The sequence below is a fragment of the Gigantopelta aegis genome, chromosome 10, assembly GCF_016097555.1.
Source record: "Gigantopelta aegis isolate Gae_Host chromosome 10, Gae_host_genome, whole genome shotgun sequence".
NCBI classification, from domain to species: Eukaryota; Metazoa; Mollusca; class Gastropoda; order Neomphalida; family Peltospiridae; genus Gigantopelta; species Gigantopelta aegis.
The window spans coordinates 51046927-51063881 of NC_054708.1; the positions used below are offsets into that span (position 1 = coordinate 51046927).

At 36.3% G+C, this 16955-nt stretch overlaps 1 protein-coding gene across 1 annotated transcript in view; it reads right to left on the bottom strand.

Annotated features, from left to right (window-relative positions):
* The window catches only part of LOC121382725 (ornithine aminotransferase, mitochondrial-like), a 31818-nt gene that overhangs the window by 13478 nt on the left and 1385 nt on the right, over positions 1-16955 (bottom strand). Inside the window, exons 2-3 of the mRNA XM_041512279.1 lie at positions 2710-2913; positions 348-572 (exon numbers count right to left, since the gene is read on the bottom strand). Coding sequence (XP_041368213.1) covers positions 348-572; positions 2710-2893 — 409 coding nt within the window. The 5' untranslated portion in view covers positions 2894-2913. The remainder of the gene's footprint in view (positions 1-347; positions 573-2709; positions 2914-16955) is intronic.

Consider the following 16955-nt stretch of genomic DNA (forward strand, 5'->3'; position numbering starts at 1 on the left):
TGATAAATTACTCTATGAACATTATTAATACAGTTTATCCATTTTATTCATTGAATTTTTTTTTAGAGTTGTTCATGAATTCAAAATTTTAAAATACAGTTTTTAAAACATACAGTGAAACCTTTCTAAACCGGACCCTGTCAAAACTGGCCATGTTTCATGGTCCCAAATTTTCTAAATTATTAAACATTGTCTCACTAAACACCGGATCCATCTAAATCGGATAAATATTATGTCTCCGGCGTGATCCAATTTAGACAGGTTTTACTGTATTTTTTAAATATCACAAACCATCCAATTTTGCAGCTGTACATGAAATTTGGTACCAGAAATATTGATTTATATACCTGTGTTCATTGGCAAGACTTTGTCATATCCGAACATCTTTGTAATGTATTCTTCAAATTCCCCAAGAACATTGTTGTAAAAAGCTCGTGAGGTCAAGGTCAGGATGTCCGCCTGATCCTTCAGCGCTGCAACAATCTTTGGGTGACAGTGTCCTTGGTTCACGGCGCTGTATGCACTGAGGAAATCATAGTACCTGTTGCCTTCCACATCCCACACAAACACACCTACAATCACAAACACAAATTACTTTACAACTACAGCAACAAAGATGGGTTTAAATCTTTTTTTCTCCCTCTTAATCCCCACCAACAACACCCCCTAAAAATAAACTATAAAATTTAATAAATACCCGGCACAAATGTTTTGGTATGGGTCAAGTGGATTTGCCCATGGGACAAGTAAACTGTTGTTACACCAGAGGCCTAGCTTGGGATTTTCAGGTGGTACGCAGACCTTTCCGGTGATGGAATAAAATGCATACACATACACGCATTTACATCATATATTTTAATTTAAAACAAATATTTGTAATCTCAGGTGGTGTGCAGCTCCGTACCTGCATATATGGAAGCTAGGCCCCTGTACGCCATGTCCATCTGGACAAATCAATTAAAAAATAACAAAATACTGATTCTCCCCCTGCATCCCCCCTCACCCCAAATTATTAACAAATATGACGTTATATGTTTGACAGTTCTAATTCAGTTAAGCAGATTTGTGGCTCCCTAACAAGAAACCGAAAGTCAAAGTTTGTTATGTTTAACAACACTACTAGAGCACATTGATTAATTAATCATCAGCTACTGGATGTCAAACATTTGGTAATTTTGATGTATAGTCTTAGAAGGAAACCCGCTATATTTATCCATTACCAACAAGAGATCTTTTACATGCACAATCCCACAGACAAGATAGCACATACCACAGCCTTTAATATACTAGTCGTAGTACACTGGCTGGAATGAGAAATAGCCCAATGGGCCCACTGAAGGGGGTCGATCCTAGACTGATCACACATCAAGTGAGTGCTTGACAACTGGGCTACGTCTCACTCCTAACAAGAGGCCACTTCAATACTGAAACATTTGAATGGAACAACTTTCAGATAGAATAAGTAAAAATAGAGACAGGAGAAGGTGATGTTGAGAGTTAATATCATCTATAGTTCCCTGTGCAATTTGTACCAGTTGGGTAACAAAGCCAGCATCTACATACATGCACAAGCCTTAAACCTATTCGCCTAGTCAATGTGCTTTCAGGGCTTTAGATTGCATCAAAATACATAGGCCTAAAATAATCATTCCCAAATTAAATACAAACCAGCTGACCTCAAAACCACTGAAATGTTCTGTTTAATTAGAATAAGATAACTTGAAATGCTGCTGTTAATGACAGTACTGAACTAAAACAACCTTTTCTGCACTCAAAAAGGACATAAGTCCCCGTTGTGCTCAAATTAGAGAAATCAAAAGCCCTGGTTTTTCAAGTGGATGTATAACCATGCACACACCAGCAGTGCTTGCCAACAGGAGATCTGGTGCAAATCAGAACTCATGCCTAGGATGGATGTGCCTGAACCATCAGTGGATATTGGCACGTTAATAAGAGTTTTCCTTCTTTCCTTCCTTCCTTCCTTCCTTCCTTCCTTACCAACAGAATCAAATCATGTTAGCACCTACATGTGCCGTCTTAACTGTACTGGTAACACTTGCCAAAATATGCCATTTATTTTCTAAGCTAACTGAAAACACAGTGATAACTTTCTCCAGCTTGTGAAATATATGGGGTGGATATAACTTGCTGGTGTAATTTTTACAGTTTGAATATTTGAAGAACAAGCATTCATTAATATGCACTTTCCAACAGACAGGACAGCACATACCACATCCTTTGATATACCAGTTGTGAAGCACTAGTTGGGACAGGTAAAACAAAACAAAATCTGATAATGGGTCCACAGAGGTGATTCGATCTCACGATGCAAGCACATCAGGTGAGCGCTCTATCAACCGAGATAGATCCTGCCCGGTATAGTTTGTTTTGTTTAACTACACCAGCAGAGCACATTAATTTATTAATCATCAGCTGTTAGATTTAGATTTAGAATTTTGACAGTCCTAGAGAGGAAACCCGCTACATTTTTCCATTAGTAGCAAGGGATCTTTTATATGCATCATCCCACACAGGATAGCACATACCACAGCCTTTGATACACCAGTCGTGGTGCACTGACTGGAACGAGAAATAGCCCAACTGTCCCACCGACGCGGATCGATCCTAGACTGACCGCGTGTGCTTTACCACTGGACTACGTCCCACACACCTTGCCCCATATATGTACATAAGCAGACTGATAATTACCTTTTCCTTTATTGATTGCAACCGGCAGCGGTCCGTAATTGTGAGCTCCGTACTTGCCCTCCCTCGTAAACACTGCCTGGGACTTGGGCCCTATCACGTTGCCCTGCTTCACTGCCCCCGTTTGAAAAGGCCGACACAAACAGGTCGTCGCAAGTTTAGTCACACGTCGGCTTATTCCACTCATTTTCACTTTTTGTCAATATCCTGTAATGAAATTATATTTAATTAATAAAAAATATTAACTTCTGTAATAATTTAAAAAGTCAAAACAAACGCATGTAACATCCTTTCTTTGTATATGCCTAAATTGGTGATGCTGTAAATGTACATATGCATACACATAGATGTGTCTGTCGAACCTTTTACAAATATTTATATAAATATATATACACATGTATACACATGTATACACATAATGCATATGTCTTAAAATAAAGTCAGTGTGTAAATGTAATCATGGATTCATTTTTCCATATTACAACTCCTGCAATTAAGAGAATGTCCAAGAAAGACCTTGGGGGAAAAAAAAGACAAATACACATAGTCCATAGAATTAAAAAATTGTAGGGGTTGCATACCACAGCCTTCTGGGGAACAGAAAGAAAAACAAGAGAGAGACAAAAATACCAACCAGAGACTGGGTCAACTGAGGGGGTCAATCTTATAACCCAAATCCTGCTCTATTCTAACTACATGCAAGCTACATCATTACATGTAGATCTGTCCACTCAATTTTAATGGAGACATACTTGTGCAGTACACTGCCAACATGAATTGTATTATGTCTCGGCATTTGTTCTGAATAGCAACGGCTGGTATATGTGAATACATGTAGTATGAACTGATGTATAAAAAGGGGGGGGGGGGGGGGGGGCAAGGGTGGAATATGTATGTAAACATGTCATGTAAACTGAATATGAACCCTACTGGTATATGGGTCATTCCACAGAAAAGGGAAAAAAATCAGATTTTGTTTTTCTTAAAAACGAAACTTGAATCTATTTTTTATTTTCAGTACTGTATTCAGTATATATTTCTGCCCATGAAATGATGGTTTGGCAAGCTAATAGCCATTTCAGTTTGTATGTGTGTTTTTTAAAACTGTCACAGGTAAGAAATAGTGTCCACTAAGTTATGGACAACAGCAATATCAAACATTGCACTAAAACATACACAGGGGACATTTTATATGGTACTACAATTTAGGCAAGCTGTTCCTTTCTATGAATTAACGTCACTTTGTTACAAGATAAGGTTATATTTTATGTAATCACCTAAATGTTTACTCTTATCATATATTTTCTTAAAAACTATCATTTATAATTTGAAAAATATTTCCTATATGTTGCAAGAAGTAGTTTTACTATAATATCAACCAGCACATCCTTTTACTGCCCTTGTAAATATATGCTAATATCCATTAACAACATACCTTTTAATTAAAAAAGAAATACATTTGTTCATGAAAGTAACCTAGTGGACATGCTGGGTAACATAGTAGACCAGGTTTAACTTCCACTAAGTTACTTATAATAACCATGAATGAACTGACTGACTTACAGTAAAAACTCTGATTATCTATATTTAATGATCAGAACAGGCTGATACAGTAATAAGAATGAGTAACAAGGTCATATGTCTAAATACAGACAAACAATTATTTTACTGATGTGAGGTCATCATCAGATGTAAATGATTCAATCGGAATTGACAATAAATAACATTTAAAATCTTAACTGTTACACATTTAATTCAAATGAGTAAATGAATGATTAAAGACTCCTCGGCATGAATATCGTAATATTTGGAATCAAACAAAATGTTCCATGGACAGTGTTTCTGCCAGAAAGAAATGTATGGGTATGGCGCTATGGAACTGAATGCAACCACAGTATGAGGACCTCCTCCAGAAAGAAAATGGGTTAAGTTTTGGGCTAGGGTTAAGACAATCATACAATACTGATAAGAATAATTAATTTGGTTAAAAGTTAATTAAAAAAAAAATCTACCCAAAAATGTGGGTATGGCACCATACCCGTTTTACCCTCTGGCAGAAACCTGATGGATCAATATAACAAATACAAAATTGAACTACATGCCAATATACATCTTTTTAAAAAATTTACTTCAGCTGACAAAATCATATATTATTTCTGTTTTTATTTTTCAACACTTTTGAAATGTTATATGTTAAATGCATGCATGTGTACATGCTTATATCATTTATAAGATCTGGTCTCATAACTTGTGTCAGTTTGTTTATGCTTACTACCATTAGCGGTTGGTTTGGGAAGGAGACAAAACAGTTTTCATAAATATACCCATAAATGTTCTTATTGTCGAGGCAGAATGCACAGTGACCCATGGGATTATATATACAAGAAGATACAACAGTAGTCACTTCAGTGTTGACTGAGCTATTTGTGCTGACGTTTGAGTAAGAGTAGTGTTAGCCAATATTTCATAATTAACAGAAACAGAAACTTTATTACGACTCAGGCCGTTACACAACGGCATATGAGGTTCATGCAATACACAATATGATACAGTGACAAGACGGGGTTTACAGGAGATAATATACGTGACTCTACAGAAGTTACAATATAAGAACTCTGCAGAAAGAATGTATTTGCATTTGCACAGGTCAGCTATTGAACAAACATAACTGGCATCCCCCTGGTCAGAATTCAGTGTGTGTGTGTGTGGGGGGGGGGGGGGGGGTGTGTGTTATTTTTGGTTTGTTAATTTTTTATTTATTATTATTTACTTTGGTGACACTTTCATGTGCCAAGTAGAGAACACATTCATTAGGATATATATCACTAAATCAAACTGAAAAGATGTCATTAGTAATAAACACAATAGTGCATACAGCAGCTATATGTATAACCATTATTTTAATCAACATATTACCACAAAATTGAAATATTAATACAGTGCACACCATAACACCTGACCCTTAAAATGTTTTATATATCGGGACACATTTCTGACTTCTGACTATCCTAGTTCCACATAAAAAAGTTCATCCTAATTTTACTGGCAGTCTGCAAATGTTATAAACACAGTATATAGTAATTAACTGGTACACTGGTAGTAGTTAAATAAAATTTACCTGTATTTATTAAAATAACTGAAAACAAGTATGTGTCCATCATTAACTATTAGTATAAATTAATGTGATGACAACTGTGATGTGTTTTACACTGGTAACTGATATACTGACAGTGTGGCCACTAAGTTACTCCGTTGTCCGCTATGTTACTAAAGTGTCACAAATTTACAGTAAAGCTAATATTCTAAGACTACACTTTAAATAGGTAAACTATTATTCAGTATAAACATGTAGGAGACATATTAATATTAACATTTTAGCAATAACTCCATGTAATGATGGCATTTCTACCTGTTTGTCTACTAGGTTACCAACACTGGTCTACTAAGTTACTTTGTTGAAGGTAACTTAGCAGACAGTAACATAGTAGACATTTTCTTAAATGTCTCATCCTATGACCTTGCTAGTCTGACATATTACCACTCAGGCTTTTGTTTTAGGGTTTGGTATACTTAACCTACTTTGTGGTATAATGGTCAAACTCATTCAGTATATTGGTGGATTACTACATTGGTAACCTTGCAGACATATAATAAAGGTACGACTGACTTGCGTTTCCAAAATTGAAAATAAATTAGAAATGTGTCACATCTGATCAAAACCATGCTTCTCATTACTGACAGGGATTGCAATGCCATCTGGTGAGTATTTAAAAACATTCCATATGTATCTCTCAGTAACTGTACTTGTCTAAAATAAAATAATAACATAGTGGACATAATAAATGGGGACACAAAGTAAATCCTAAATAATTTCTATAGTTTCAACAACTGTGTCATTTATATAATTGATTTCAACACTGGAAACTATCCAAAATAAAATGGTTTTGAATGAAAAATAATAATACCTGTTTATTTGGTTCATACAACAGACTGTATGTATAGACTTACTGTTTGGGACAGTAACTTAGTGGACAAATTTGACCAAATTTGTTTTTTGACTATCAGTTTCGGTGAAATAATTATTATTGAAATGATGAATGTTTATGTTCTTGCTAAAGCATGATCCACAATATTTATTTTCATATAAAAGATAAAAGTGAAGTAATGTTTTACTGAATAAATAGATGGGGACAAAATCATCCATAATTTTTTACCTTTTCTGTGGAATGACCCATATACATGCATGCAGATGGTACAGTACAACAGATTGGTTATGTATATATCACTGCATGCATATCCATAGATAGATCATGGAGTGTGGCCCTTAGCCAAGTTCAAGTGTGTATGTCTAGTACTCTCCACACATTTATGGAAATCAATCATAGGGCTCAAAACTCACCAAAAAATATGGTGGCCCCAAATAATAATAATGAATATTATGGTAAACGAACCATGAACCATAAGCAAGACTTTAAAGTGGAATACATATATTCAATACAAATATAAATAGTGGCTCAAAAGAAGATTGACCTAATATTATTATTTGGGTGACTAACATCATTATTTTTTAATATTCAAGTCGCCCAAACTGGACATTGGTCGCATTTGCCGACCTGGCCACAGGCTGTTTCGAGCCCTGCTTACATACATATAAAGTTGTGGTCCTGTGGAGGCAAGGGTTATATACATGTAGCAGCTCTTATGCTTTTACAATTATATTAGTCTGGTGCACCATTGCATGTTTCGCTTCAAAATTCTAATTATGTATAGTTCATATATTTATGTAGCTCATGTGTACATTGTATATTATGTATGTGTGTGCGAGCTCTTGCCTTGGTCCAGATATGTGTACAGTATGTTTAAACCCAACCCAGTATTTGTAGTTTGTATGTAATGGCTGAACTTATATTTTTGTAATATGAATACAAAATCTATGAATTCCTCTCAAAATCTGTGTGGTCCTTAACTATATGTCTGACGATATATAACCGTAAATAAAATGTGTTGAGTGCATCGTTAAATAAAACATTTCTTTCTTTCTTCCTATTTATACAGTAGTCATGTAAATGCTTTGCAAATACAGTTTTGCACACATGGATAAAATATGCATATATGTATTATGCACTATATAATCTGTGAAGCAAGTGGAGTGTTAAATATATACATGTATATACATGTATACCATGTAAATTGTGATGTGCCAACAATAGTCCATACTGTGTACATGTATAGAAAGTATTCAATTGTGATGTCAGCTGTAGCATACATAAAATATAAAGGCAATGTTTTTATCTGTTAATTATTCAAAGATATCATGTGCTATTTCCCTTTTATTAGCTGCTTTGTGTAACATACCAAAACGTTTACTGTGTGGTAACATGTACCTGTATGTTGATGTTTCAGAAATGCCTGTTGCTTACAAATCCACGTAGGCCTAATCAAACCCATTCATGGTTAGTGGGTTGTATCCTAAAGAAATAGTTATGTGAATGGCTGGTTTTGTGGGTTTTGCTTGCTGATAACTTGTTTAACGTGCCCATATACCACTAGGGTTTCGAACATGCCCATCCCCGAGTCCGACCTCCGATAAAATCAGTGACCTGACTCGGGATGGAAGGGGGGGGGGGGGGGGGGGGGGGGGTAGAGTTGAAAATGGGCAGAATTTTGAAAAAAGCAATTAGTAAAATAGTTAATAGAATAAATGTTTAAAAAAAGAAAGAAAAAAAGAAGTTACAAGCCAAAAAGAATTGACTGCTCGGTCGAATATTTATATAATTTGGAGCATTTTAGAAGGACATTCCAAATTTAAATAAAAGAAAGAAGAGAGGATCGGACTATTTAATAATAAAAAAAAGAGAGTAATTTCGACAAACTTTTGAACGCAGATCTAAAAGTTTAAAGTCCAATCGATATGTCCACGTGAGTGGCCTCGTTAAGGCCGTTTGGGTGCACAGCTTATAGGGACGAGATGGGTTGCATCCCGTCAAGAAAACCCCTAGATTGACAGTCGATAGACGTTGAAGGTGTAGTGCTGTGCTGAAATACAGATCTTGAGAAGCCGGATCCGTCTGAACAAGAGAGAGAATCAGACTAGGGTATAGTCCAGTCATCATAGGTTGGTATAGTGGTGCGGACGGGCCCGACTCCAGAGGATACAAGATGGTATCACTATAAAGCAAGGTAAAGTCTAGAAAAAAAGTAGTAGGGGCTGACCCCGCTTCCTATTTCTTCTTAGAGTGGGGCGGTCAATCTTCCAGTGCTGCTAGGACAGGCTTGGACATGTAGAGACTAAACGCGAACAACCGTGGCGTTCTGCAGAATGGCTGTCATACGAGTTACGAAAAAACAAGTCAACATAGTCAGACGGAGAAATGACGTGGAGGCGAGGAATCTCGCTAAAAAAAAATCCAACCTGGTGGTGCAGACTGTCGAAACGAGAAGCGTTCCAGTGTTCAATCAGTTCCAATGGCCGCATACATCCCAGTAGAAAACTTCATTTCGCTGACAAAAACAACGAAATGAAGGATCCCCAAGTCGAGCAGACGAAAGCATGTGCAGTGTGCACCAGCGAAACAAACACGTCTTACCGCGTGGAGCTTCAGACTGGGAAATCCTTTGCTTGCTATGGTTGGTGTTGAATAGCCCGAGTACTCTTGACTTTAAGAGAGCTGGGACGAGATGTAGCCCAGTGGTACAGCGCTCGCTCGATGAGCGGTCGGTGTGGGATCGATCCCCATTGGGCGATTTCTCGTTCCAGCCAGTGCACCACGACTGGTATATCAAAGGCCGAGGTATGTACTACCCTGTCTGTGGGATGGTGCATATAAAAGATCCCTTGCTGCTAATTGAAAACAGTAGCCCATGAAGTGGCGACAGCGGGTTTCCTCTCTCAATATCTGTGTGGTCCATAACCATATAAATGTAAATACAATGTGTTGAGTGCGTCGTTAAATAAAACATAAATTCTTTCTTTCTTTAAGAGAGATAGACGGACATTTGGATGGTTATGACGAGTGTCATAACCATCCAAATGTCCATCTAGCTCTCTTACAGTCAGAGTACTCTGGCTAGCTGTTGAAATACATGTATGTCTCTAAACTTTGTATGGCGTATAAAAATAAAAAAGTTATAAAATCAGGGCTTGCTCTGGGTGATCAGAAATTTTTGCCAAATATCTAAAAATTGCAAAACCTATAGCTATTTTTTCAAGAAAAAATCAATTATCAAACAATTTGTTTTGCCAAATTAAAATAAAATTTGCCAACTGTTCTTAAAATTCGCAATTGGCAAATTTGGCAAATTTGGCGAGTGGCAGAGCTAGTCCTGAAAATGTGTGTCACTGGCATTAAAATAAACATGTCTGCCAACACCTGTATCCATAAATTACTGGCCTGGTAACCTACAGGTTATGACACATTGATCAAGTTCACAACGGGCATCTTCACCCTTCACAAACATGCACTGGTTTTCATTGCACTGATACTTGTGTGTGTGATTTACATGTATATTTAAACAGCACACAATTGATAAAAATGTATGCAGGCCCATATTTGGGGGGGGGGGGGGGGGGATCGGAGGGGAGGGGTTGTCCAAACCCTCCCGCAAAAGCTTTGGTCCACTTTTCTTTGTTGTTTTTTTTTTTTTTTTTTTAATATAGCACATATATTTGATTGTAATTTTTGCAACTCTCCCATAAAACAATATTTGCTTGTCTTCGTCATTTAGCACTCCCCTTACCAAAGCTGCAGTGTACATGATTTAGAATTTCTAACTAATATGGCAAAATAAAAACAAAGGAACTTACATGTAGCAACTGTTGCAATGATTAATGGTACTTTCTGCTATATTGATGACCTCGTAGCATTCGATAATCACATGATACTTCACCTTCCATTGATTTAACAACAGAAAGTATAATCCTGTTCATGTCTTTATCTTAATATAGAGATTCAACTTGACACTGGCTTCCATAATTATATGTCATGCAATATTCTTTTATTATTTTGGCAGAGAAGTTGCTTTAGCATGCTGGTTATTTTCAAGTATTTCAAAAGGTTTTAAGACCAATATATAGATGCCATTAATTTTGATGATATGACGCATTATAGTGACAAAAATGAAATGGGACTATACCTGTACTCTTAACAGGGGCTGCATGTGTTGATGGTGATTCGTGATGATACAATTTTTAAGACAGTAATGTGTTTTGTTTTTTATAAATATGTTCGTTATTAAAGGAACCGACCATAGTTCTGAGGTACATGTACATGCACGTACCTTTTCTGTTACTAAAGTTACAGTAAGTAATTGCCGAAAATATTTAACATATACATCGGGTCAATACCCTTAACTCCTGTTGTGTGTTAGAATTTCATTATCTTAAAAATATTAATAATAACCTAAATAACAAAAATACAATAGATCTACAAAATAACTGAAAATCATTGTTTTAAAATATCAATTTTTAAGTTCCAGATGCCAGGAAAACAAGCATGCCCCTGGATCCCTATACAAATCTCCAGCACTTCGCAACCTCAGGCAACTTCATATCCAAAAGGCCCCGCAAATAATGTACCTAGTCAAACCACCCCAACCCCATCGAACTGCTGGCTACGGGCTTGGTATGTGGTGTTTGTTAAAACAAAATGTGGAGCATGAAGTACTGTTCTCAACTTTTTTGACATGTGGTAACCTGGTAACTGTGTTTCTGCCAGAAAGAAATTTTTGGGTAAGGTGCTATGGGATTGAAATTTTGAATGCAACCATGCAGTCAACAGGGGTATGGGTTAAGTTTGGTGTTAGGGTTAAGAAAATCATACAGTAATGATAACTTAAAAAAAATAACATCTGCCAAAATATTTGGGTATGGCGCCATACTCGTTTAACCCTCTGGCAGAAACCTGAAAGACTGTTCTCAACTTACTTCGATGTTTGATATATTAATAACTATCCAAAACTATTGAAAGTGGATGCAAAAATCAGGTAGAAAAATGGAACTTAATTGGTAAGAGAAAGGGAGACACAGGGCTCGAAATTAATGACAGCAGCAATGGCCATTGCCATTGTTGAGATATAAATTGCCATAGGTCGGGAGTATTACTGACGGCACTTTTAGCTCCTCAATGATGGCAAAATGTTTACCTGGTGTACATGTGACTTTCAGTCTTATTTATTTGCTGCATAAGTCTTCTCTCTTTTTTTTTTTATTGCTGTGGGCAGGCTTTTAATTGCCGTAGGAGACAAATTCTTACGTTTGAGTCCTGGAGAAAGATAGCAGAAATTCTTGAATGGGATTCAGAGATGGACAAGCAGGGGCATTCAGGTGAGAGGAACTGTCAGGAGACTTGCAGTCAGTCACCAAGTTAATTGCCCAATGGGCCCACTGACAGGGATCAATCCCAAACTGATCATGCTTTACCACTGGGCTACATCTTGCCACGCCCCCCCCCCCCCCCCCCCCCGCCCATCTAAAGAATACTTTCCAGAGTCAAATGGGGGTTACACAACAGGAATCAAGGATGAATGGAAGTGCCTGAAGATGAACATCACCAGACAGCTAGCACTTCTTAGATACATGTCTGGCATCGTGTGTTCCAAAACGTTTGCTTTGTTTAATGACACAACTAGAGCACACTGATTAATTAATTATCGGCTATTGGATGTTAAACATTTGGTAATTCTGACATGTAGTCATCAGGGCAAACCCGTTACATTTTTCCTAATGCAGCAAGGGATCTTTTATATGATCTTTCCACAGACAGAAAAGTACAATATACCACGACCTTTGACCAGTTGTGGCACACTGGTTGAGACGAGAAAAAACCGAGTCAATTTTAATTGATCCACCGAGGTGGTTCAATCCTCTGCTTCAAGCACCTCAAGCGAGCACTCAATCGACTGAGCTAAATCCTGTCCCCTTTTCTCCCAAAGTAAACTTCACAAATTCAGGGTTTGACAAATTCACTAGCCCTCAGTTCTGGCTAGTGATTTTTTTAGTCAGAGCTAGTGGAACTATTCACCTATATTACTATAATACATATACAGATCTTGCCAAAGCTTCTGTGAGGGCTAGTAACTTTATCAAACATTTGTCAAACACTGACAGGGGTTCTAGAATTGTTTTTTAAATTCACATGCCATGGGGCCAGTGGATTTGAAAATTGGCTGAGATTACTGTTATTTTGTACATCTATACATATATATAAATAACAGATGTACATTCATTAATCTCTTGCTGAAATACAAATATTTAAATGAAGTTTTATTTGATTAAAAATAATAATAATAATAGACGTAAACATATTCTTATATACCTATTATCTTTACTTTTCCTTCTTTTTATTGTTATCAGTCTACTTTTGAATTGCCTTGGTCTAAATTTCATTTATTTTTTAAAGAAAGTAAAAAGTTACACACTTGTCATTTTCTGGACCTCAAATAAGCTGTGTTGGCTAACAGTTATGAAATCGAGACAATTTTACTGACTTTTTCTTTCTTTTTTCATAACTACAATGTATATGCAGTTAGCCTTATCAGACGTTGTTATCTATTACCTAACAAAAGCAGAAAAAAAGAAGAGGAGAAAATATATATTTTTTATAAATATAACATTAATAAAATTAAAAATCCACTGTCTGCTTTGTTTCTTTTATTTTTATTAAAATATAGAGCCTATATTAACTTTGAATTATGTTTTCTTGCAATATTTACTAGCATTTTTTTGTTTAATTTCAAAAGCACTTTCTCATATTTATCTACTGATGTCATCAGTAATGCAAAATTAGACAAACTAGTATTTTATAAATAAAATGTTAATTATTTAATAATGATTTGCTATTTCATCCATACAAAGAAATTTCCATTAATACGCCTGCTCATTTGTTCTAAGTTCCTTTAGCAGTTCAGTATATGGCCAAACTTTTTTCTCTGTAGAAACCATTGTTTGGACCACGATTTTCTTTTTTTATGTTTTTACTTATCAAAAGCAAAGGCAGTAGCTTAGGGCAATGGCTAGAGGACAAATGACTTAAAATAGTGTGTCAATAATTGTGTCGTTGGTGGCCAATAAATATTCATCAATAATATTGTCAATTAAATTGATTGTGTATGGGCTGCTTTGGGAGTATTTGTTTTGTTGCTGGGCACTGCATGGTTACAGCTATCTACTGAATTATTTATCTTTTGACAGAAGTTTTGATTTGATTTCATTTCATTTCAACTTATTTTCGTGCTTATGTCCAATTAAGGTTCAAGCACGCTGTCCTGGACACACACCTCAGCTATCTGGGATGTCTGTCCAGGACAGTGGGTTAGTTGTTAGTTGGTTAGTGGTTAGTGAGAGAGAAGAGGGTGTAGTGGCCTTACACCTACCCATTGAGCCCTTAATAACTCGCTCTGAGTTGGAGCCGGTACCGAGCTGCGAACCCTGTACCTACCAGCCTGTAGTCCGATGGCTTAACCACTGTGCCACCAAGGCCGGTTGAGAAGTTTTGAACTCACAAATGTCAGAAACAGGCTGCTGACAGCTAGCTACATGTACATAATTTATTCACCCAATCACAAGTTGTTCACTGATGTCGAACACCTATTCACTGTGTGTAAATATTTTAACAACTGAACTGATAATTACCGTTGCGTGAAGGATATAGTTTGGAACCAGATGTCAAACGTGATTTATAAACAGGGTATGCATGCACTTGGGATTTTTTTGCACTTTGGATTTTTTTTACTGGCCAATTGGGCCACTCACAGCAACACTTTGACTCGCCCATACAACTTTTGAATGGCCCGTGACCGAATTTTTTTTAAAAGTAAAGTAAAGAACTTACTTAAATTGCACTTTAAAAACATATTATTGTATCATACAAACAATAATAACAACACAAAAGAAGGAAACAAAACTTGTTTTAGTTTTATTACAAACTGTTGTAATTAATTTATAATTATTATGCTGTCATGGGACCCATGCACACAATCAAACATCTGGAATATTTTACCAAGGCTCAGTCTTGGAATGAATAAGGTGCTCTTATATGGCCGTATGACAAATTAACAAAACACTAAGCTGGACAGCAATCTATATATATACAAACAATAATCACATCCACTAGAGAAATAAACACACAACACAAGTTAAAGGCATAATCACTATTTAATTATGAAACGGATAATAACGATAACAACAATATTTCTATAGTAGACTCGGTATATATTCTGTAAGAAATGAAAACGTTCCAACACAATGTAACTTCGGAAAACCTCAGGCTCATAAACAAAATCTTTCTGCGAAACAAAGCGTAGCAGAATGTGACAAGTTGTTCTGACTATAACTAAATGGAAAGTAAAGATGGACATGGCCGAGGTGTTCCGGTGGAACCTACGAATACATTTATGTGGCCGAGGTAACTTTCCGATCTCTTACAAACATTAATTATTTGCATTTTGATACATAATACAATAGGCAGAAAATTTGTTCGCCAGGCAGGCGACACTTGATAAGGTTTTGACTTGCCCGGCGCTATTTTGACTCGCCATGGGCAATCGGGCAACCGTAAAGTGCACACCCTGTATAAATATATTTTCCAAATAATTATTAATACATGAAAAAATAATAATAATAATAATAAATAAAATTCTAGGACTTTCCAGGGGGGGGTAATTAATTTTTTCAGGAGTTTTAAGCACTTTGCAGGATGGAAACAAATTTAAGCACTAGCTTTCCAAAATGTGTGCGAACCCTGTCAACTATTAATTGTTAGTGAAATATTGCATGTGACAGCAAACTGAAAGAAGTGAATTGTAGATGTCCTTTGGTTTCATACATGCATAGAAATGTGTATTTATTATTTTTGTTTTTACCACATTGCCATCGGGATCGCACAAAGTAATTTTTAATGGCCCGAATCTAAAAACCACTGACCTCTGGTCACCGTATTCTAGAACCTCTGCACTGAAACATGCTGCATCTACGGTTGAAGATGGCAACATTTCGCTGGACCTTGTTTTGTTGAGTATCGCGTCTCTATTTGCAAAGCATTGTTAAGAGATTTCTACACTATTTTAAAACATTAAAGAGTTGCCAATCAAAGTTTTGAAAACAAAGGGCCAAATTTACAAAGCCTGTTTATGTGTACACACATTTACAATGCTTAAACACCTGCTTTTAGAAGAAAAAAAACATAGGCTCTTTTTATTTATTTATTATTACACACATTTTTTTTGCCAAATTAAAATAAAATTTGCCAATTGTTCTAAAAATTTGCAATTGGCGAATTTGTCGAGTGCCAGATCTCGCTCTGAATTATATAAGTCAAGGTTAGCTCTGGGTGCATGAGCAGAAAATTTCGCCAAACTGTCTGTTTAATTTACAGCAAAACCCAGTTATATTCTAATAAAATAACAATTATTACATGAAATGTATTCACCAAATGAAAATAAAATTTGTCAAATACTTTAAAAATTCTCAACTGGTGAACTTGGTGAGTGCCAGAACTATTCCTGTAACTTTTAATTGAATACTTTTTGTAAAATTATGAAAAATAAAAACATACAAAATGGGTATGCTGGTCAACTCACCCCAAAACCAACTTGCCACCTACCAACTCACCCCAGTGTTTGGACAACTCGACCCAAACTTTACTGTCTGTAAATACCGGCCTGAGTGGTGCAATCGTTAAGTCAAGTCATCAGACTACAGGTTGGTAGGTACAGGGTTCGCAGTCTGGTATCAGCTCCAATCCAGAGCGAGTTCTTAATTAAGAGCTCAGTGGGTAGGTGTAAGACCACTACACCATCTTCTCTCTAACCACTAACAAACTAACCCACTGTCCTGGACAGACAGCCTAGATAGCCAAGGTGTGTGCCCAGGACAGCGTGCTTGAACCTTAATTGAATATAAGCACGGAAATAAGTTGAAATGAAATGAATGTCTGTAAACAACTGACAAAATTAAAAATGGACGTCTACAACTTTAGTGTCATTTTATTTATTGATATTACAGTGAAACTCACTATTACAACCACTTACTAAATGGTTTTATATTGGGGAAATCCTAATATCGGATAAATAATAATCTATTACAATGAATTGCCAAGCCTATTCAGGCAAGGTTTTTGGACTTCGTAGGGTGTGCATATTCAACAACATTTAATGTACATTATTGCTAAAAATATTGATATATCAATTAATAAAATGGTACTGATATGAGTCGTCTAAACAGTGTGGGGCAAGTTGACGAATCGCTGGGGCGA